This window comes from Saimiri boliviensis, chromosome 2 (assembly GCF_048565385.1).
Source record: "Saimiri boliviensis isolate mSaiBol1 chromosome 2, mSaiBol1.pri, whole genome shotgun sequence".
Lineage (NCBI taxonomy): Eukaryota > Metazoa > Chordata > Mammalia > Primates > Cebidae > Saimiri > Saimiri boliviensis.
The window spans coordinates 75,425,710-75,447,307 of record NC_133450.1 but is presented as its reverse complement, the minus strand read 5'-3'; the positions used below and the strand labels follow the sequence as shown (position 1 = coordinate 75,447,307).

Genomic DNA, 21,598 nt, shown 5'->3' with positions numbered 1-21,598 from the left:
ACAGCAACATAAAATGGACTATGAAAGGTTAAGCTAGATAATTAAAAAACTTAGAATGAGAGGATATTCTAGCTGGAATAGACCTTAAAAAAGATTTAGATAAGTGGTTTTCAAACATGATTATGAATCAGAATCACGGAGAGTTTTTAAAAAAATGAGACTTTTTTGAGCCCTACTCCTATTCCTTCTGTATCTGAATCTCTCTAAGCTTGGCTATATGTATAAAAAGGTCCTTGGGAGATTCAGTGGTGTAAGCTTGATCCTTATTATCACATGAGCATTTGGAAACTGTTGATGTAGTTTGAATTCTTCACTTTACAGATGAAGAAATGAAGATCTAGTTTACATACCTAGTTAACAGCAAATTGATGCCCAGAACACAATTTTCTTGATCATTAGTCCATCATTATTTTTTACATTGATTCTGCTGTATCATTTTTTTAGGTACCTATCAAGCATTTATTTAGTATTCTATTTTTTTTTTTTTGAGATGGAGTCTCACTCTGTCACCTAGGCTAGAGTGCAGTAGCCTGCAATCTCCATCTCCTAGGTTCAAGCAATTCTTCTGCCTCAGCCTCCCGAGCGGCTGAAAGTACAGGCACATGCTACCATGCCCGGCTAATTTTTCTATTTTTAGTAGAGACGGGGTTTCACCATATTGGCCAGGCTTGTCTCAACTCCTGACCTTGTGACCCACCTGCCTCGGCCTCCTAAAGTGCTCGGATTACAAGCGTGAGCCACCGCACCTGGCCATTTATTTAGTATTCTTTGGAATAGGTGATATTTCCTTTGGAGGAGGCCATATAATAGTTGGGAGTACAGTTCTGCTGCTAGAATGTCTGAGTTCATATCTGGCTCTGTGACTTTCTGTTTTTTTGTAATTTGGGACAAACTCTTTACCACAGTTTTCTCATTTGTAAAATGAGAATAGTAATTACAGAATTTGACACTTAATATAAAAAGGTCCTTTTTTATAAGGTAGACTGTCCAAAATTTGTCAGTTAAGATTAGGCTTAGTGAATTAGCCATTAAAAAATAAATAAACAAAGTGTGACCTCATATGAGATAGATGGTTATTGCTTTCTCCCATTAAAGGAATCCAGAAGTAGGCAATGTAGTGTTGAGGATGGCTTCATGATTATTAAAAAAACCGACATTTCACCTCTCTTGCTGCTCTGGCATCTTTGGTGTTCCACTTTATGATCCAAGATGGCTGCTTGCACCCCGGCAATCATGTTGTAGTCTAGCCAGCAGGGAAGAGGAAGGGGGAGAAGAAAGATGGTCTTTTCTTCCATGACTCCTTCCAAAAGTTGCAAACAAAACGTATGCCTGATTTCATAGGTTAGACACCTCAGTCATATGGCAGAGGTGTCTGGAAGTGTCTCTGGGTGGTCATGATCTAGATAAGAATTGAGGGGTTTATTACATAGAAAGAAAAGGAGAATGGAATCGGCATCTGTTCTACCAAAATAACAATATGAATTTTCCTGGCTCTTTGAATTCATGAGGTTATACAGATTCAAAGGAACCAGAATCTGAGTTAACCTTAGGGAGATTTCACATTGATGGCTCTGTCTGTCCATTTGGTACAAGAATGTACCTAGGAGCAGTTTGTTCAGTAAAACATGGTCATTTCTTCATTCATAACTCATTAAACATTTTTGCACAGGAGCAACAACTTTTCAGTAGACCTGGTTTATTCGTTATCTTTCCTAATTGAGTTCTTTTTTTTAGCTTCTAAGGGAGGTAAAAAGATAAAAATGAAGGATAGTTTGTCTTTGATCACCTAGTAGTATGAAGACTTATGGTAGACATTTAGCAAATGGTAGCTGATCTATTATTATTACTGTAACTGTTTGATTAGATCATCCTCCAAGTCCCTTAGAGTTTAAAAATTGCTGTTAGATTACAGTCTTCAATTATTTTGGTAGTGATTGGTAACTTTCACAGTTTTTGCTTTGTTTTAAATATGAACCTCTGTTATTGTTTTAAAATTCTAGTTCTCAATTTTGAACCATATGGACTCTCCTTTTCTTCATCTGGCTTCACTGGACGACAGTCTCCTGCTGGCATTTCTCTTGGTTCAGATATATCTGGGAATAGTGCTGAGACGGGACTGAAAGAGTAAGTTCCTTTCTTATTAAAATTGAGATTATGGGTGTGTTTAAATGTCTTTTAGCATTCCGTTTGCCTTCTGTTCCTGGCTTGTATCATCATGGTCATTATTTCCTTATTTTAGGATGACTTTCAAGAAGTATGTTGTTTCAGTGGTTTTCACATAATTCTCAACGGGAGAGGCACACTTGTGACTTTCTAAGAAAGCCATTATATTAAATGGCTAAATTCTGTATGGGCTATTGTTTCAATGGTTTCTACTTATTGCTCTTAAAGTATTTATATTGTACAGTGTGCTTTTACACTTTAAGAACTTACCTACCTTCTAAGACAGCATAAAATGTATACAAGCTTTATACATAGCAATAATATTAGAATTTATACATTCAGGTTAATATTTAACATATTGTTCTACATTCCTCATTCTTCTGATTACTATATCTTGTCACTGTCTCATTGGAACATTGACAGATATAGAGGTGAACATAAAATAAGGTGATTGATTTCATGTGAGGAAGCCATGTAGTCAGTCACCCAAAGAAGGCATAATACAGATGCCCTTCAACTTATGATAGGGTTACATTCTGATAAACCCATTGTAAGTTGAAAATGTCATAAATCAGAAGTGATCTACCAAACACCAGATCTATCTCTAGAACTGAGTTCTGCTGATTATTGGCCCATTACTATTTATTATTTTATTTTATTGTTACCATTTTTTGAGATGCAGCTTTGGTCTTGTTGCCTAGGCTGGAGTGCAATGGCATGAACTTGGCTCACTGCAACCTCTGTCTTCTGGGTTCAAGAGATTCTCCTGCCTTAGTCTCCTGAATAGCTGGGATTACAGGTGCTTGCCACCACACCCGGCTAATTTTTTGTATTTTTAGTAGAGATGGGGTTTCACCATGTTGGCCAGGTTGGCCTCAAAACTGCTGGCCTCAAGTAATCCACCCACCTCAGCTTCCCAGAGTGCTCAGATTACAAGTGTGAGCCACCATGTCCAACCTGTTTATTATCTTATTAGCTCATTATTATCTCAGCATTGCAAGAGAATATTCTATCACATATTGCTATCCAGGAAAAAGATAAAACTTCAAAATTTGAAGTATGGTTTCTACTAAACTCTATTGCTTTCACACCATTGTAAAGCCAAAAAATCATTAAGTTGAATTATTATAGGTCAGGCACCATCTGTACTCATCTGAGGAAGCTGTATACTTTGCTCAAAATGCTTTCAGAGTTTCTTTCCAGTTACCTTGAAAATTGATGATGCGTTTGTTTAAATGTCTTATTTGGAGCCAGATTTCATCCTTGTAAGGTATATTTTGATTTCGGAAACATAATTAAGTTACCTTTGGAAACATAATTAAGTGAATACAATGAGATGATATGTATAAAGTACATAGTACCGTACAGCCCAGTTTATAGTGAGTGATTGATAAATGGTAGTTGCTGTTATTAATAATGATTGTCATTACTATCATTGTCTTCATTATCCAAGAGGTTAGTTTACCAAATAAAATTTGTGATCATTCTGAATAATTGTGGTCAGTATTCTGGTTCGACAATAAAGTAATGAAAATGGTTTTCTTGTTTGTGAAGAAGCTGCATCTAATAGAGTTAAAAATGCTTTAAGTAATGGCAGCATGGTTGGAATAAATGTGATAAAATCTCAAAAGTGACAACTAAGAAGAATGACATTTGAATTTTGAGTTCTTCTGTATTAAGAAGTCAGTCATCTTATTTTATGTTCATCCTTACATTTGTCAGTGGTTATGTTACAAATATTTATTAGAAGAAATATACTAATAATAGATCATGAGGAATGTAGAATATGTTTTTGTTTGCTCTGTTAACCTCCTTATTTTCTTTCCCAGATATTTAATTTTGGTACCCCAAGCATGGGGAGCAGATATTGTTTGTGTGCATTTGATGATGAAGGTGACAGCAATTAAGTGTCCCAAACAGGGACCAAAGGGACAAGGGAAAGACAGGAACCCTTCAAATCCAGGGAGGAACTTACATACTTTTACCTGTGTAACAGGTGACAGCATCTGCTACTATAGTACTTAACTAGGATCTAGGGAATGTGACAGGGCCTTGTAAATGCTATACATATACATATATTACCCTCAGAGAAATGGCATTTTGGAAAACTGCTAAGGAATTATATATATACTGTATTATTGCGAAATGGAAGATGAGAGATGAATTTAAAATTTGCTTCCAAAGGGGAACTTAGCTCACACATTATTTCAGAAGAGGAACCTAGTAATTGGCAAGGTAAATCATCTTAGAGGGAAGACGGTTGCTCTCTTACAGTCCCTGGCAACCTGAGAATAAAGTAGTAACCTAATTTATAATTTCTTAGCTGGCAGCACCCTATCTCAAATGGGAATTACTAGAGCTGAGTTAAGTACACCCCTAATCTTTCAAGGGTTAGTTACTTGGTCAGGATTTACGTCTATGTTTGAATGGTCTGAATTAAAATAATACAAGGACACACCATAGAAAACCATGTATTATATAATAGTATTATCAAAATCTGGGCAAATATGACTCATGTTTAAAAATATTCTTTTTATAATGTTTCATGTCATTAAGAAGCATATTTTGTATATAACCTGAATGGCCTTACATTGCTTGCTTATGTATTTTACCACTTTTTATTTTTATTATTTATTTATTATTATTTGAGAAAAGTCTCTTCTGTCGCCCAGACCAGAGTGCAGTGGTGTGATCTCGGCTCACTGCATCCTCCACCTCCTGGGTTCTAGTGATTCTCATGCCTTAGCCTCCCAAGCAGCTAGGATTACAGATGTCTGCCACCACGCCCAGCTGATTTTTATGTTTTTAGTAGAGGTAGGGTTTCATCAGTTTGGCCAGGCTGGTTTTGAACTCTGGGGCTCAAGTGATCCACCTGCCTCGGCCTCCCAAAGTGCTGGGATTGTAGGCTTGCGCTACTGCACCTGGCCATATTTTACTACTTTTTAGATGGCCTATATGTATATGTGACAGAATGTTTGTGTTGATCACAAGCATGTATGCAGATGAAGTAAATAAGACAAATCTTTAAAATAACTTGAGACTCCATTTAGGCTCCTTTTGAACCTCCTACCCCTTTTTGCCAGTTGTGTATTCAGTTCCCTGGGAAGCACATTCTGTGATGGCATTTAGTATGCAGAATAATTAGGAGTGTCATTGGGATCAACATCTTTAGAAGGAAGGGAAAAGAAGCAGGTTTGGGCAGAAGTTAAGATGCAGTGCATTGCCAGTGACAACCTCTGCTGACCCCATGGGGAGCTCTGGAGCTGAAATGACCCTTCAGAGTTGTCCTGAGTTGGACCAAGATGGATGATGAGAACTTTATACTATCATTCGTTCATCACTGGATATAGGCTGCCTTGGAAGGGATGTGATCTTGGGTGAAGTAGCCCTGTGCAGCTCAAGCAATCCCTGAAGGGGCTGAGAGCTGACAGCACTCCCAACAGATGATCAACACTCCTTCACTGAAGAGGGATCTGGATGGAGCAGCCCACTGTCCTCCATACCTCTCCTTACCTGCCTCCACACCTGTTGTTGTTAAACTGATATTTAAATCATTTATTAGTAAAATTTAGGGACTTGTTCTCTCTCTCTCTCTCTCTTTTTTTTTTTTTTTTTTTTTTTGGGTAAATGTAATATTTTGGTTAAAGGGAGTACAAAGATACTATAATACTACTGTGGGTATTCATGAATTTCCTAGAGGTGCTTCTTTTGAGAATTCTATTCTAGAAATGGTAGGGATTATTTTAGTGGTTCCCATGACCACTTTGGATCTGCTTATGGCAAGTACAACCAGTTTTTGTCAAAGAGGTTTATTATATACCTTTTTTTTTTTTTTTTTTTTTTTTTCCCATTAGAAAACTCTTTTGGTACCTGGAGGAAGAAACAGGGAGATGAAGATATTTGTAAAGGGATACTCAGCAGTAAAAATCATTAAGAAGGAGTGAACCAATTCTCCAAAGGACATTTTTTAATTAACATTCACATTTTCCTTTAGCTACTTACTTCTTAATAGCATTAATTCTTCACTCAATATGCAGTGTAGTTACCTGTTTTTGTTTTGTTTTGGGCTCAACATCAAATTGATCATGATTCCAACAATTTCAATACTAATAATAATTAGTAGAAATATTTCTGAGTCTTCCTTTTTGTTCATTTCATAATCTATTCATCTTGTAGTAGAAATTATTATTTTTTTAATGCTAATTTGGACCATGATAGGGATGCTTAAATGAGTCAAGTGCCAAGTGCCAAGAACACATAGTTGTTTTTTTTTTTTAAACTCCAGTGTTATTGAGATATAATTGCCAAATAAAAATTGTGCAGTTGATCCTTAAACAATATGTGTTTAAACTGTGTGGGTTCACATAATACACAGATTTCTTCAATAAGTATATTGGGAAAAGTTTTTCAGATTTGAGACAATTTGAAAAAGTTTGCAGCAAACCATGTAGTTCAGGAATGTCAAAAAATTAAGAAACAATTAAGATTGCCAGGGATACATAAAATATATATAGATATTAGTCTGTTTATGTATTAACCAACTGTTTGTGTTATTAGTAAGGCTTTCAGTCAACAGTAGGCCATTAGTAGTTACATTTTGGAGGAGTCAAAAGTTACATGTGGATTTTTGACTGCACAAGGAGTCAGTGTCCCAATCCTCTCCATTGTTCAGTGATCAGTGGTATATATTTTAGGTGTGCTGTGTGATGTTTTGATATACATATACATTGTAAAATGGTTAACACGATCAAACTAGCCAATGAACACACAGCTCTCTTATGGGAATAGTAGAGATAATCCTTGGCTGTTTTAGCCCGCACTTAGTCACTCCAGATTCATGGCTGCAACTTTTGGGACAACATTAGGATTCTAAATTTGACCCTGGACTTATTTCCTGGATGCCTTTTCTAGGCATTTGGGTGGGACACCTGGCTCTTAAACACTGTAATTCTTTTCCAACTCAGGTGTAAAAATTCGTCAGCCTCATGCTTTTTCCTAAAATCTTACTTTTTTCTTTTATAGGTAAAACCTCATTGCATTTTGATAAAAGTATACCTAATAACAGTTGAAAATGTTGCTTGTGTGCATAGTGAGAAAAACCTTTTGGATTAGAGTAAATTTATGGGGAGCATGTATTCAGGGCAACTTGAATTTATGTCTCCTAGGTTGTAAAGTTAAAATAAATAAATAAAATGTAAATTTATACATAGGAGAACATTTGAATGATGTTTTTGCTTTTAACAGGATTTTACTTAATTTATGTAGGTTTAATTCCTTCATATTGCTAAGAAATTTGAATCATTTCTCATCTTTACCCATCAGAATTAAAGATATTTTTTGAAAAGTTGATGGAGAAAAGGAACTGATTTAAAGTAGTTATATTTTTATATAATGTAAGCAATTAAGTGAAAAATAAATGCTCTGACATTTTTAACTAAGCCTAGAGTTCTGCAGCCTTGAATCAACTCCTTTGACTTGAGGGTGGAAGGATGTTGACTATAACTATAATTAAAATCTAGAGATCGAGGTTTTACTTCTGTTGTATAGAATATAATGTGACGGTTGTTTTTAAAAGGTCATGGGCATTGATGTGTTTTGAAAGAATGCCTCAAGAAAGTGACTATTAGTAGTTATTTAAATTGACTTGATTTTATTATCAACTTCCTTAGGACAAATAGTTTGAAGCTGGAAGGAATAAAGAAATTGTGGGGGAAAGAAGGCTATCTTCCCAAGAAGGAAAGCAAAACTGGTGATGAAAGTGGAGCTCCGCCTATTCCTCAAGAGAGTATAATGGAGAATGTAGATCAAGCTATAACAAAAAAGGATCAATCTCAAGTTCTTATCCAATCTAAAGAGGAGAAAGAAAAGCAGCTGCTGGCCTCATCATTATTTGTTGGGCTAGGATCAGAAAGTACAGTCAACCTGGTAAGTAATCGGTTCTATTCCTCTAAGAATCTTTGTCATCTCTTTGTACCAAAAAACTGGCTCTATGAAAGCTTCTGGCTGTCATCTATGTATATGGTGAGACGTGGCTTCCCCAGTTCTTACTCTCCATCGTTTCCCAGCTTCAGAACCACCAGTGACACACCTTTTATATTACTGAAAGAGAAAATGCAGTTGGCTCAACTTCAGTTAGGTGTTCTCTGTAGCCCAATCAATGGACAAGGGTCAGGCTCTAAATAAAGTTACAGCTATGACCACGGCCAGTCTCACCCCTGTGAGTAGATGGTGCAGTTCTCAAAGAGAAGGGGGATGAATAATAATATTAATAATATGCTGGGCGCGGTGGCTCACACTTGTAATCCCAGCACTTTGGGAGGCCGAGGCAGGTGGATCACGAGGTCAAGAGATCAAGACCATCCTGGTCAACATGGTGAAACCCCGTCTCTACTAAAATACAAAAATTAGCTGGGCATGGTGGCACATGCCTGTAGTCCTAGCTACTCAGGAGGCTGAGGCAGGAGAATTGCCTGAAGCCGGGAGCCGGAAGTTGCAGTGAGCAGAGATCGCGCCATTGCACTCTAGCCTGGGTAACAAGAGCGAAACTCCATCTCAAAAAATAAATAAATAAAAAAATAATAATAATAATAGTTAAACTGTATTGAACTGTATCTTCGTAAAAAGTATTCCTCAAAATTGTATTTTTTGTAGTGAAAAAATAGTAATCAATTTAGATATCTAACTGTAGGAGAATGGTGACATAAATTATATTCTCCCAGAAAGTTTTCCAGCTCTAAGAAAGATCAAGAATATTGCTTTATAAAAAGAAAAAATACTTAAATGATATATTAAACAAAAAGTACAAAGTTTTATTTATAGCTTGTTTATACCTAAGGCTGAAAGGAATTATACAAAAATGATAATTATATTAAGATTATAATGATTTTTAAAGTTTTTATACTGAGAAATTATTTTCATAGTAAAAGAATGACAAGTTGGAGTGAAGGACAGGTGGTGTTTTTGAGCATTTGAGAATACCATGTAATGAATTTATCCTCCTTTTGGTGGCTAATGAACCTATCTTGTACAAAATTTTGATTAGAGTGACATTCCAGCTCTTTCATTCTCCTCCTCCCATGGTGAAATTTCCCCTTCGTTCCTGTCAGTACCAGGCAGGATGGTGTACCATACTTTATACTGTTTATTTTTGTCTCTTTCTTTTCTAGACTCACCAGTCTAGATCCTATTTCTGTTATACCTGATATTCTCGCTTAAGAAAAAACAAATTCAGGCTAAAAATATTAATAATTAATGTATCTGGATGTTTTCTGAGTTGACATTTGCAGATCATTAGCAAAGTGACTGATCTTGGGTTTTTGAGTGTTCTGACAGGCTGTGATGAGAGAGTACCAACGAATGCTCTGATAAGAGCACACCAAAGTCAGATTACACCCAGGCTCATGAAACCCTGATTGGTGAACTTCATTGCTGATATAGAAGTATTCCTGCCTATTTAACAATTGCATAGGTTTCAGTTAGATTTTTTTTCCAGGGGAACATTCAGGGTGATAAACAGATTTTTTGTGGTGAGTTTGAAATCAGAAGTATTATTAAGATGTTTTTTCTGGGCCGGGCGCGGTGGCTCAAGCTTGTAATCCCAGCACTTTGGGAGGCCGAGGCGGGTGGATCACAAGGTCGAGAGATCGAGACCATCCTGGTCAACATGGTGAAACCCCGTCTCTATTAAAAATACAAAAAATTAGCTGGGCATGGTGGCACGTGCCTGTAATCCCAGCTACTCAGGAGGCTGAGGCAGGAGAATTGCCTGAACCCAGGAGGCGGAGGTTGCGGTGAGCCGAGATCGCGCCATTGCACTCCAGCCTGGGTAACAAGAGCGAAACTCCGTCTCAAAAAAAAAAAAAAAAACAAAAAAAACCCTAATTCCCACCCAGCTATCACTGAAGAATAGAAAAATGAGACCCTGAATTCCATGAGGAATTGTGTTATAACTTAGATGGCATCATAAAGAGGAGCAGTTAATGATGACATAAAATTAGCATGTGTCTTCTCACTTCTCAGCCCTGATGCTTCTTTTGATACTAGGGCAAAGCAGACAGGATTGGGACTAACTGAGTGTGTCATGCCTCATTTTGAGTGGCTCTTTTTCTCCAGGAATCCTGTTCCCTACTGTTTTTTCTTATGTTTAGAGTTCAGTTACATACATCAAGGCTCTATTGATGTATTTCATTTTAACTAGCTTTTATTTTTAGGTCTGTGATCCATGTGGGGTTAATTTTTTGCATCACTGTAGAGGCCAAGGTTGTTGTTTTTTTTTAACCTTTGGCTTCTTATTTCACCTTTTTTTTTGAGATGGCGTCTCACTCTGTTGCCCAGGCTGGAGTGCAGTGGTGCAATCTTGGCTCACTGCAACATCCACCTCCCAGGTTCAAGCAATTCTTCTGTCTCAGTCTCTCCAGTAGCTGGGACTACAGGCACATGCTACTGTGCCCGGCTAATTTTTGTATTTTTAGTAGAGACGGGTTTCACTATGTTGGCCAGGCTGGTCTTGAACTCCTGACTTCAGGTGATTTACCTCCCTCAGCCTGCCAGAGTGCTGGAATTACAGGCATGAGCCACCAGGCCCTGCCTCACCTTCATTTTTAAGCCTTTTTTTTTTTTTTTTTTTTTGAGTATGCAGTGCTAAACTCTTCTCTTTAAGTATTTTAACAAAGATGTCACTACAATGTCTTTTGACCTGTCTAGCTTCTGAGTAACAACAGATTGACAGTGTAGAAGAAAAGATCATTAAACTTGAAGACAAAGTGATAGAAACTGTCCAAAACGAAACACAGACCAAGGAAAAAAAAAAAGGAATAGAATGTATCAGTAACCCAGGGAACAGTAACAGGCAGTCTAATATACATCTTTTTTTTTTTTTTTTGAGACTGAGTTTTGTTCTTGTTACCCAGGCTGGAGTGCAATGGCGCGATCTCGGCTCATCGCAACCTCCGCCTCCTGGGTTCAGGCAATTCTCCTGCCTCAGCCTCCTGAGTAGCTGGGATTACAGGCACGCACCACCATGCCCAGCTAAGTTTTTGTATTTTTAGTAGAGACGGGGTTTCACCATGTTGACCAGGGTGGTCTCGATCTCTTGACCTCGTGATCCACCCGCCTCGGCCTCCCAAAGTGCTGGGATTACAGGCTTGAGCCACTGCGCCCAGCCCATTTTTTTTTTTTTTTTTTTTAGATGGAATCTTGCTCTCTTGCCCAGACTGGAGTGCATGTTATGATCTCAGCTCACTGCAACCTCCCCCTCCCAGGTTCAAGTGATTCTCCCACCTCAGTCTCCTGAGTAGCTGGGGTTACAGGCACATGCCACTACGCCTAATTTGTTGTTGTTGTTGTTTTTTATTAGAGATGGGGTTTCACCATGTTAGCCAAGCTGGTCTTGAACTCCTAGCCTCAAGTGATCCACCCACTTCAGCCTCTCAAAGTGCTGGGCCAGACATGAGCCACCATGCCTGGCCTCTAATATACATCTAACTTGAGTTCCAAACTACTGAAAATAACTACTATTTAAATAATAGCTGCTACTTAATAGGAATTATTTTCTGTAGTTTTTGTGCTCCCTTGTTTTGTGTTAATAAAATGTTCTTGTTTGGGGACTTTCTGAATTTGGAGGTGAGAGACAAAAATCATCTGTTTAGAGTTGAAGAAGGTGTTGGGGCTTGAAGAGAGGGATGAAGAAGGTATGAAAAGAGAACTATAATTTGGTCAACTAGAGTCATGTAAAGGCTGCTGTGTAGCTTTGAAGCCCCCCGGCAGGTGGAGGTATAGGGTAGTGCCAGTTTGCCGTACTGATTTTACATAGAACTTTTTGAGGCAAGGAAACACTTGAACCATCACTCCTCTTACATAGATTCACAGACCATTCTTCAGAAGGTTTAGACCAAGGATGGCAAGTTTGCCATTCTATCTCCTGAATGTGTGGCAAACATCGCTGGTCAGTTACTGAATTCTTTCCTGCTATGTGTTCCAGTTAGCTACTGCCAATTAATTATAGAGGGAAAACCAGTTTTTCTTTCGTGCTTACTAACTCATAGGCCGTGAAATCACGATTATTATAGATGACTGAAACAGAGGTTGGGTCATCCCTGCATTCAAGAGTAACTTAGACTTACAGAACAACTATGGCAACTCAAAAAATGGCGAAGTTTCTCACTTTTTTAATTTGTTCAGTTCTGTACTGTATTATTCTGAAATCTAACAAGTTTTTTGTTCATGAGTGACCTTTTAACCTTATTTCTTTTTCTGATTCCATATGTTATTATGTTTTATTTTTGCAGCTGGGAAAAGCAGATACTGTCTCTCACAAGTTCAGAAGGAAATCAAAAGTCAAGGACACTAAAAGTGGTGAAACAACCACTGCTCATAATATGACCTGTTCTTCCTTTAGTTCTTTGTCAAACGTGGCATATGAAGACGATTATTATTTGGATACTTTGCATGATAGAGGAGACAAAGAGTTAAAGAAATTTTCTCTCAATTCGGAACTTTTGGATTCTGAGTCACTCACAGAACTGCCCTTGGTTGAGAAATTCTCACACTGCAGTCTGTCTGCACCTTCGTTGTTTGCTGATAACAACATGGAAATTTTTCACCCTCCTCAATCTACTGCAGCTTCAGTTGCCAGTGAAAGCTCTTTAGCTTCATCTTTTTTGGAAGAAACTACTGAATACATACACTCAGATGTTATGGAAGTCTGTAATAATGAAACCATATCAGTGTCTTCTAACAAAGTTTGGAAAGATGATTGTTTATTGATGGTCTGGTCAGTCACTAATAAGAGTGGTTTGGAATTGAAAAATGCTAACTTAGAAATTTTTCCTGCAGAAAATTTCAAGGTAAAATTTCAAGGTATTATTGTTTTATTTTCAGTGTGCATTTTGTGTTCTCTTTTCCTCTACTCTTTAAATGTCTCATTCACTTTCATCATAAACAGTAAAATGAAATTCTCAAATTATTTAGCAAAGTGGAACATTAAGGAGTAAAGATATTAAAGAATAAATGTGTATATTTTTTTCCTTCTCTCACCAGTTTATTTTTATATACTGAGTGCTCAGGTATCAGTTCTGTTTCTTCCTCAGCTCTAACAGAGATTGCCGTTGTGATTGCGGGAATTATTTTTAATTGCATTCTTGTATGAATGTCCTTGGTGGAGTTATAAAGAGGATTTGACCAGTATATTTATCTTCCACAAAATTGGCCCAGATTCTTCTATGAGCTAGAATGTGTTAAATGGGATATGGTCTGTGCCACTGACCAGAGCAAAAGTTCCTGATACTAGATGTGCATTAGAATCACCTTTGGGGCTGGGCGAAGTGGCTCACACTTGTAATCCCAGAACTTTGGTAGGCCGAGGCAGGTGGATCACGAGGTCAGGAGTTTGAGATCAGCCTGGCCAACATGGTGAATCCCTGTCTCTACTAAAAATACAGAACTAGCCAGACGTAGTTGCAGTTGCCTGTAATCCCAGCTACTCAGGAGGCTGAGGCAGGAGAATGGCTTGAACCCGGGAGGTAGAGGTTGCAGTAAACCAAGATTGCACCACTGCATTCCAGCCTGGGCGACAAAGGGAGACTCTGTCTCCAAAAGAAAAAAAAAAGAAAAAAGAAGAATCACCTGTGGAACTTAAAAAAACAGGCAAAACTGATCCCAGTTGCCTTAACTCTACCACCAGAGCTTGGGGGTAGAGAATGAGAACAGATGACATATATATTTATATTTATTTTTAAAATTCTCTTTAAAATTATTTTAAAACTCTCCTATCTTTAAAAACCTAGGGCCAGCCAGGATAATTAAGAGTTCTAAGTATAATGCCATTTGTTAACATAATTTTGATGTATATATAATTATTATTTCTTCATTATCTGTTCTAGTAAATTTTTCTCAAGTGAAGTTGTCAGTCATCTTCATCACGTAGTTTGTTATTAACTTTCCCACATTAGTATGATTTGTGCCACTTGAATTAAATAGAAAATTGGTAGTCTTATAATAGTGTATATTGGTCCTTTACTTCTTCAACACTTTTACTGCTTTTATTTGCAGGTCACTGAGCAACCTGGATGCTGTTTGCCTGTAATGGAAGCAGAAAGCACCAAAAGCTTTCAATTTAGTGTGCAGATAGAAAAACCTTTTACAAAAGGAAATCTTTCTGGTTTTATTAGTTATCATATGATGGATACTCATTCTGCTCAGCTGGAATTTTCTGTAAACTTATCACTATTAGATTTCATTAGGTAAATGTTTTGTGAAATGTTAATTCAAGTTGTTCATTCAGCAGCTATTTTTTAGATCTCTTCTCTGGATGGAGGCAGTATGCTGCATGCTAAGGAGTATAACAGTTAAAAACTACACATAATTCCTACCTTAGAGGAATTTCTAGTCTATGGAGGAGACATGGAACAATTACATAAATATATGTGTAATTATGAATTGTGCTATGAAGAGAAAATAAATGGTACAATGAGAAATTATAATATGAGACCTAATTTAGGTTGGAGTTGGCTGGTGATCTGGAAAAACTTGTGAGAGAAAGTAAATTTAAACTAAGTAACTCCAAAGATTCTGCATGGCTTTTTAAAAAGTTTCTCTCATTTGTATTTTATTCAATTATTTCATAACATATGTTTGTTAAGCCTTAGAGAACTGTGACAAAATTGCTCAACATAGTTATTAAACTTTTATTAAACATGCAGTTTTTACCATTATGCTGGGTACCATGCAGTGTTACCAAAGTAATTGAAAACAATATCTTATCTGCTCTAATTTCATTTTATGAATGTATTGTACTGGTTTTTTTTGTTTTTGTTTTTGTTTTTTGAGGCGGAGTTTCACTCTTGTTACCCAGGCTGGAGTGCAATGGCGCGATCTCGGCTCACCGCAACCTCTGCCTCCTGGGTTCAGGCAATTCTCCTACCTCAGCCTCCTGAGTAAATGGGATTACAGGCACACGCCACCATGCCCAGCTAATTTTTTGTATTTTTAGTAGAGACGGGGTTTCACCATGTTGACCAGGATGATCTCGATCTCCTGACCTTGTGATCCACCCGCCTCAGCCTCCCAAAATGCTGGGATTACAGGCTTGAGCCACCGCGCCCGGCATATTGTACTGTTTTTGAACATCAAAAAAATGAAGGCTGCCTGAACCAAGAGTACGGAATACCAATGAATATCTATATTTTTTTAACCTCCACATGTCACTTCTGTTACAGTACTCTAATTTTTTGTTCATTCTTTTTTTTTTTTTTTTTTTTTTGAGACGAGCTTGCTGTGTCACTCAGGCTGGAATGTAATAGCACACTTATGACTCACTGCAGCCTCGACCTCCCAGGCTCAAGTGATCCTCCCACCTGAGCCTCTGGAGTAGCTGGGACTGCCACCATGCCAGCTAATTTGTGTGTTTTTTGTAGAGACAACGTTTTGTCATGTTACTTAGGCTAATCTCAAACTCTTGGGCTCAAAAGATCTATCTGCCTTGACCTCCCAAAGTGCTGGGATTAGGGGTGAGGGCCACCATACCCAGCCTTTCCTGTTCTTTAAAGTCTTTTAGTAATAACTGTCAGTCTGTTAGAGTACTGTATATCTGTGGTGCTGTATAAGATAAAATCCAGCCTTCAAAAAATTTATATTCTGTGATTGTGGAGGTGTATCCCATGGCGAACCTTAGTAATCAGAAGCATGGTATATATAACACAGACATTTGTTCTGTGTGTATTAATAAAATCCTCTGTATCTTTAAGAAAAATATCTTTCTTTCTTGTCAGATCAATAGATGCTTATTATAAAACTTAAATGCTATAGAAAAATATAAGTAGAATATAAAAGTTCGTTGTAATTCTGTCCCCAGAGATACCCAGTTTTAACTATTTGATCTTTAGTTTCCTGAACCATTTAAAAAATGTATTTGTGAAAATTGTTTCTTTTGGTCTAATTTATTTAAGGTGCTAGATCTTTGTATTCATATTCTTTTACATAACTTTGATAAAGTATCCCATTATCCCCAAATTCAAATTATATGTGAAAGAAAAGTTCATATTATATTTGGATGATTTATGAAATTACTTCGTAAAATCTTACTGGAATGACTAGTAGAGAGAACTGAGTGATTTATTGAAATGACATTTTAAACTTAATAGTATTACCTGCTTTCAGTAGTTTCATCAGGTTAGGGGATGATACTAATTATCTTTAGCATATTTGGGTTTAAAAACATAAATTTTATGGGACCCAGATTTACAGTGATGTTTTATTCTCATGAGGCATTTGAACTTTGTTTAGAATCATTTTACTTTTTTTTGATATATATCTAATTTTAAACATTATTTTCAGACCATTAAAAATCACAAGTGAAGACTTCGGCAAACTGTGGTTATCCTTCGCAAATGATGTGAAACAAAATGTAAAAATGTCAGAATCTCAAGCTGCACTGCCTTCTGTGCTAAAGACTCTGCAACAGAAATTAAGACTCCATGTTGTTGACGTAATAGGTTCGTAGAGTTATGAAAAGGCAATTCCGGATTTATAGGAGCTTTCTTAAAATTGGAACACAAACTCTTACAAGTATCAGATTTCTGGTTGCAAGTGTGTTTCAGATGAGTGTGTTTTTCAGACTATATTAAAGAATTTTTTAATTGGAATATACACATACATAAAATATACCATTTTAACAATTTAAAAATATATGGTTAAATGGCATTAAATATATTCACACTGTTGTGCAACTGTCACCATCATCTGTCTTTAGAACTTTTTCGTCTACCTCAACTGGAACACTATACCCATTAAACACTAACTCCTCCTTGCCCCTTCTTCTCCATCTCCTGGCAACTACTGTTTTGCCTCTTATCTCTATGAACGTGGCTATGTTAGGTACTTTATATAAGTAGAACCATACTATACTTGTCCTTATGTGTCGGATTTATTTTGCTGAGCATAATGTCTTCAAGGTTGATCCATGTTGTAGCATATGTCCGAATTTTTTTCCCTCTTAAGTTTGAATACTAGTTCATGTTGTGAATGTGATACGTTTTTGTTCATCTGTAAATGGATACTTGGATTTCTTCCACTTTTGGCTAGGTGAATAATGCTGTTATGAACAGGGTCATACAAATATTGCTGTTTGTGTCCCTGCTTTCAGTTCTTTATTTGATTATATACCTTGAAGTGGAATTGCTGGATTATATGGTAATTATGGATTTAATTAATTAATAAGTTAATTTTTTTGAGGCAGAGGCTTACTTTGTTGTCCATGCAGGAGTGCAGCGGTGCAATCTAGGCTCACTGCAACTTCTACCTTCCAGGTTCAAGCAATTCTTGTGCCTCAGCCTCCCGAGTAGCTGGGATTACAGGTGTGTGGCACCATGCTCAGCTAATTTTTTGTATTTTTTAGTAGAGACAGGGTTTCACCATGTTGCCCAGGCAGGTCTAGAACTCCTGAGTTTGAATGATCTGCTCGCCTTGGCCTCCCAAAGTGCTGGGATTACAGGCATGAACTGCTGTATCTGGCCTATATTTAATTTTCTGAGAAACCACCATATTATTTTCACAGCAACTGTACCATTTTACATTCCCACCAGCAATGTACAAGGGTTCCAGTTTCTCCACATCTTCATCAACACTTGTTACTATCTTTTTTTCTTTAATATTATTAGCCACCCTAATGGGTATGAAGTACAGTATCTCATTGTGGTTTCAATTTACAGTTTTCTTAGTGATTAGTAATATTGAGTATCTTTTCATCTGCTTGTTAGCCATTTCTGTATCTTCTTGGAGAAATGTCTGTTTGACTCCTTTTACATTAAATCATTTTTCACTTTTGTTTTGTTGTAGGTAATGAAGGGCTTTTGGCCTGTCAGCTGCTGCCATCCATTCCCTGCTTACTGCATTGCCGAGTTCATGCAGATGTATTAGCCCTGTGGTTCAGATCCTCCTGCTCTGCTCTTCCTGACTGTTTGTTGTATCAGTGTCAAAAGGTGATGGAGGGATCCTAGCAGAAGCTCTGCTAAATTTTACTTCATTAAGATCAATGGTTTACATAGATAAACTTATTTACCAAAGTAAAAAGAACTCATGGTACTTCTAATGAAAGTGGGGATTATTACAAGTGTGGTTTATATGTTTTCTTTATGATTCCTGGTCAAGAAAGATCCCCCAAACTGCATCCCTAACCTTTAACTCAGGATTGTACAGTATGTTTGGGTCCCTCAAAAAGTGACCTAAGCTAATGTTATAAACTGCTAATGATTTATATACCACTTAGTGTGTAGAGGGACTGAAAATATTTATTTTGTTATAAATAATTTTATAGCAAGTTTACTGTAGTGCTAGCTAATTTGTAATAAAGCCAAGTCTCAGTTTTCTGCATTAATTGAAGGGAGACATGAAATTGATAATCTCAAACCTAATTCGTATTTGGCTTTGGAATGCAGTGTATGTTTTTTGGTCGGCAAGTCAATACTTTCGATTATGTTTTGCTTAGATCAGTGTTGAACTAAGTTGGCATAGCATACACTAACAGTTGTAGAAGATCTATGCGCATGCTGGATATTGAGGAGATCCAATCTGTGGTATATTTTTAAAATTATAGATAATGTTACACATAATTCCAGCTAATTTGGTTATGAAATTTGTCTGTTTTATGCTTGGATTTATTTTAAAATTCAAAGCAAGTAACTCTATTCTTATTTTTGAAACTCAGAGCCATTTTCAAAATATCATATGGAAACAAAACCCATAAGAGCACACAGTAACAAAGCAAACAGATACAAAAAGGACTTTTTAGTTATAACAAATATTTTAGTCAGTTGCCACTTAGGTCCTTTTGGCAAATTAAAATTTGTGATTAGAGTATAAATGGCAAAACCATCTTTTCCTGGCCTTTGAATCCACCAGTACTCAATGAATATAGCCAAAGCAGAGACTGTCTAAGTATAACATACAGGTTCTTCAGTAAAATGTGTCATTTTCATGTTATAGTTATGCCTGTGTGGCCTGTGTCAGAACTGTTATCAGTAAAAGAAGTTAAGCCTTTATATGAATGATGGACCAAAATCTTGAGGTTGTACATTAACTGAAATATTATTTTATAAAATCTTATGGTGCTGTGGAAAATATTTATTATTTCACTTTTTCTGACACTTCACCATAGAGACTGTTCAGGTAAGTCATTACAGTTTTAAGTCATTACAGTTAATAATCTGGTTAATTGGTACTTTTAGTCACCCAGGTCAGGAATTCTGATTTTAGGTTATTTCATTAATCATAGCTGATAAAGAAGCTAGGGAGATTTCCTCAGAGCTAGTAGAGTTCATTAGTCATTTGTGTCAAGAGTATTCCTCCCTAAAAACAAAACCAGTATTTTCTTTCTCAATTTTTAAGTTATTCATTAAAATATATATAACATCTTGTTAATTTTATTATTTTAAAAACATACATTGAAATCTTGTTACAAGAGTAATAAGTGACTGGAATTTCCTGCATAATAGATTCTTCCTTTTAAATAGATGAGATTCATCCCCAGGCTCTCAGCAGTGTCGTAATGAACGGAGTATGCTGACTCCAGCTAGCCTTATCAGCTCCCTCCTTGTTCCTACTTCTGTCAGCAGCATCCCTCGCCCCTTACCTGATTCTGCTATGACTCTGACAGAGAGGAAGTGCCTTCTCACTTTGCAAAGGAATTCAGCATGTCACAAAGGAGGTGCTCCAATTTTTTGTTTCCTTACTTCCCTGTGTTTGCCTGGTTACTGAGGCTAGGTCAAGTGTGTAAGATGCTGAGAGCACATGGACTGCTACCATAGAGATCTGCTGCTTTGTAGCAGTATATATTTGTGAGTGGTAGCTGCAGCTGTCATGAGAGACATGCTTGGCATACAGAGCTGTCTAATGGGTGGGAGACATGTAATGGTAGATTTAGGGCTGGGAGCATGATTATGGGTCTGTCCAAAGGAATGTGTTACCACTTTCGTTCTTTCTGAACCCACTAAATAAAAGGTAGGGTAACAGGGTTTCTACTGAAATGTTTAGTAGAATGTTTACAGTTTTTATATTTTTATGATTTTAAAAAACAATAATAGAAGAACAGATTTTAAGGAACTTCAGAGCAGTATATATTCTGTCTAAACTCATTGAATGTTTTCAGTTATAAATCAGGCATCATCAGCCTTTATTTTTGCATTACAGGAGTTGTGACTATAAAGTAGGGAGAATTTATTTTATTTATTTTTTGAGATGGAGTTTTGCTGTTGTTGCTCAGGCTGGAGTGCAATGGTGCAGTCTTGGCTCACCACAGCCTTCGCCTCCTGGGTTCAAGTGATTATCCTGTCTCAGCCTCCTGAGTAGCTGGGATTACAGGAATGCGCCACCACACCTGGCTAATTTTTTTGTAGTTTTAGTAGAGACGGGATTTCTCCATGTTAGTCAGGCTGGTCTTAAACTCCTGACCTCAGGTAATCTGCCTGCCTCAGCCTTCCAAATTGCTAGGATTACAGGCATCGGCCACCATGCCCAGCTGAATTATTTTTGTGGCTAAACTCATTCTCTTTACCTAATAGTCATAATTTAGTCAGTGAAGGGACAACATCTGGGATAAGAGGTATAGAGGAGATGCTCAGCTTTGTGAATTTTGTGCTAGGCATCTTTGCTGAAAATGGAAATGGCAGCAAGTGTGAATCTAGGGGAACATAAGGGATGATGAAAAAGCCTTAAGAGTAGGTGAGGAAGAAGGGTCAGACTCCTACCAGAATAGTCCCTGTGGAGGCAGGCAGATCAGAGCTCCAGGTTTGAAAGTGGGCCTAAGTAAGGGTCGTGCTAGAGAAACTGCAGATAGAAGCTGAGCAGTTACCAACTGCTAATGTGCCAAGTATACCAAGCACAGCGTGTGTTCTGTAGAGGAGCATTATTTTAAACAATGTTATATCATCTACCAAAATAATTGTGGTAAAAGCGTAGTATTTTATTTTTTCCTTTTATGTCAGCAATATTTTAAAATATTGATCTGTTTATCTTATATTTTTATGGATAAATGTGATATTTGCCTCATAATTGTAAGCCACTGAGAGTGCACTGAACCTGTTCACACGTCCTTAAGATGTTTTGCTGTGTTAAAATTTTAGGAGCGAAAAATGCAAGTGAAGAATAATTTAATAGGCATTTATTACTTTATTTTGGAGTTGAATTCTATAATTGGAAAAAGTTCAGTAATGTAATAAATACAAAGTGATCTGTACTGTCTTTTGGTCTATATGTTCTTTATTAACTAAGTAGCTGAATATTAAGTAACATTATTTAATCAGTAATTTGGTAGACATTAGCTAAAAAGAGCAGGAGCAATTGGAATGAGATGAAAAGAATGATTTATACATTACAGCCCCCACCCCCAAATCTTGTTTAATTGGTTAAAAGTAAAAGTAGTGCTATTTCTCTTTCTGTATGATGG

General features: G+C 36.9%; 1 protein-coding gene across 2 annotated transcripts in view; it reads left to right on the top strand.

Annotated features, from left to right (window-relative positions):
* AP4E1 (adaptor related protein complex 4 subunit epsilon 1) overlaps positions 1-21,393 on the top strand; it is an 89,662-nt gene extending 68,269 nt beyond the window's left edge. For both annotated transcript variants that reach the window (XM_074393604.1, XM_074393605.1), the window contains 6 exons: positions 2,001-2,124; positions 7,833-8,088; positions 12,450-13,007; positions 14,212-14,402; positions 16,495-16,652; positions 17,995-21,393. In XM_074393604.1, the coding sequence (XP_074249705.1) occupies positions 2,001-2,124; positions 7,833-8,088; positions 12,450-13,007; positions 14,212-14,402; positions 16,495-16,652; positions 17,995-18,155 (1,448 nt within the window). In that variant the 3' untranslated portion in view covers positions 18,156-21,393. The remainder of the gene's footprint in view (positions 1-2,000; positions 2,125-7,832; positions 8,089-12,449; positions 13,008-14,211; positions 14,403-16,494; positions 16,653-17,994) is intronic.
* The last annotated feature ends 205 nt before the right edge of the window (positions 21,394-21,598 follow it).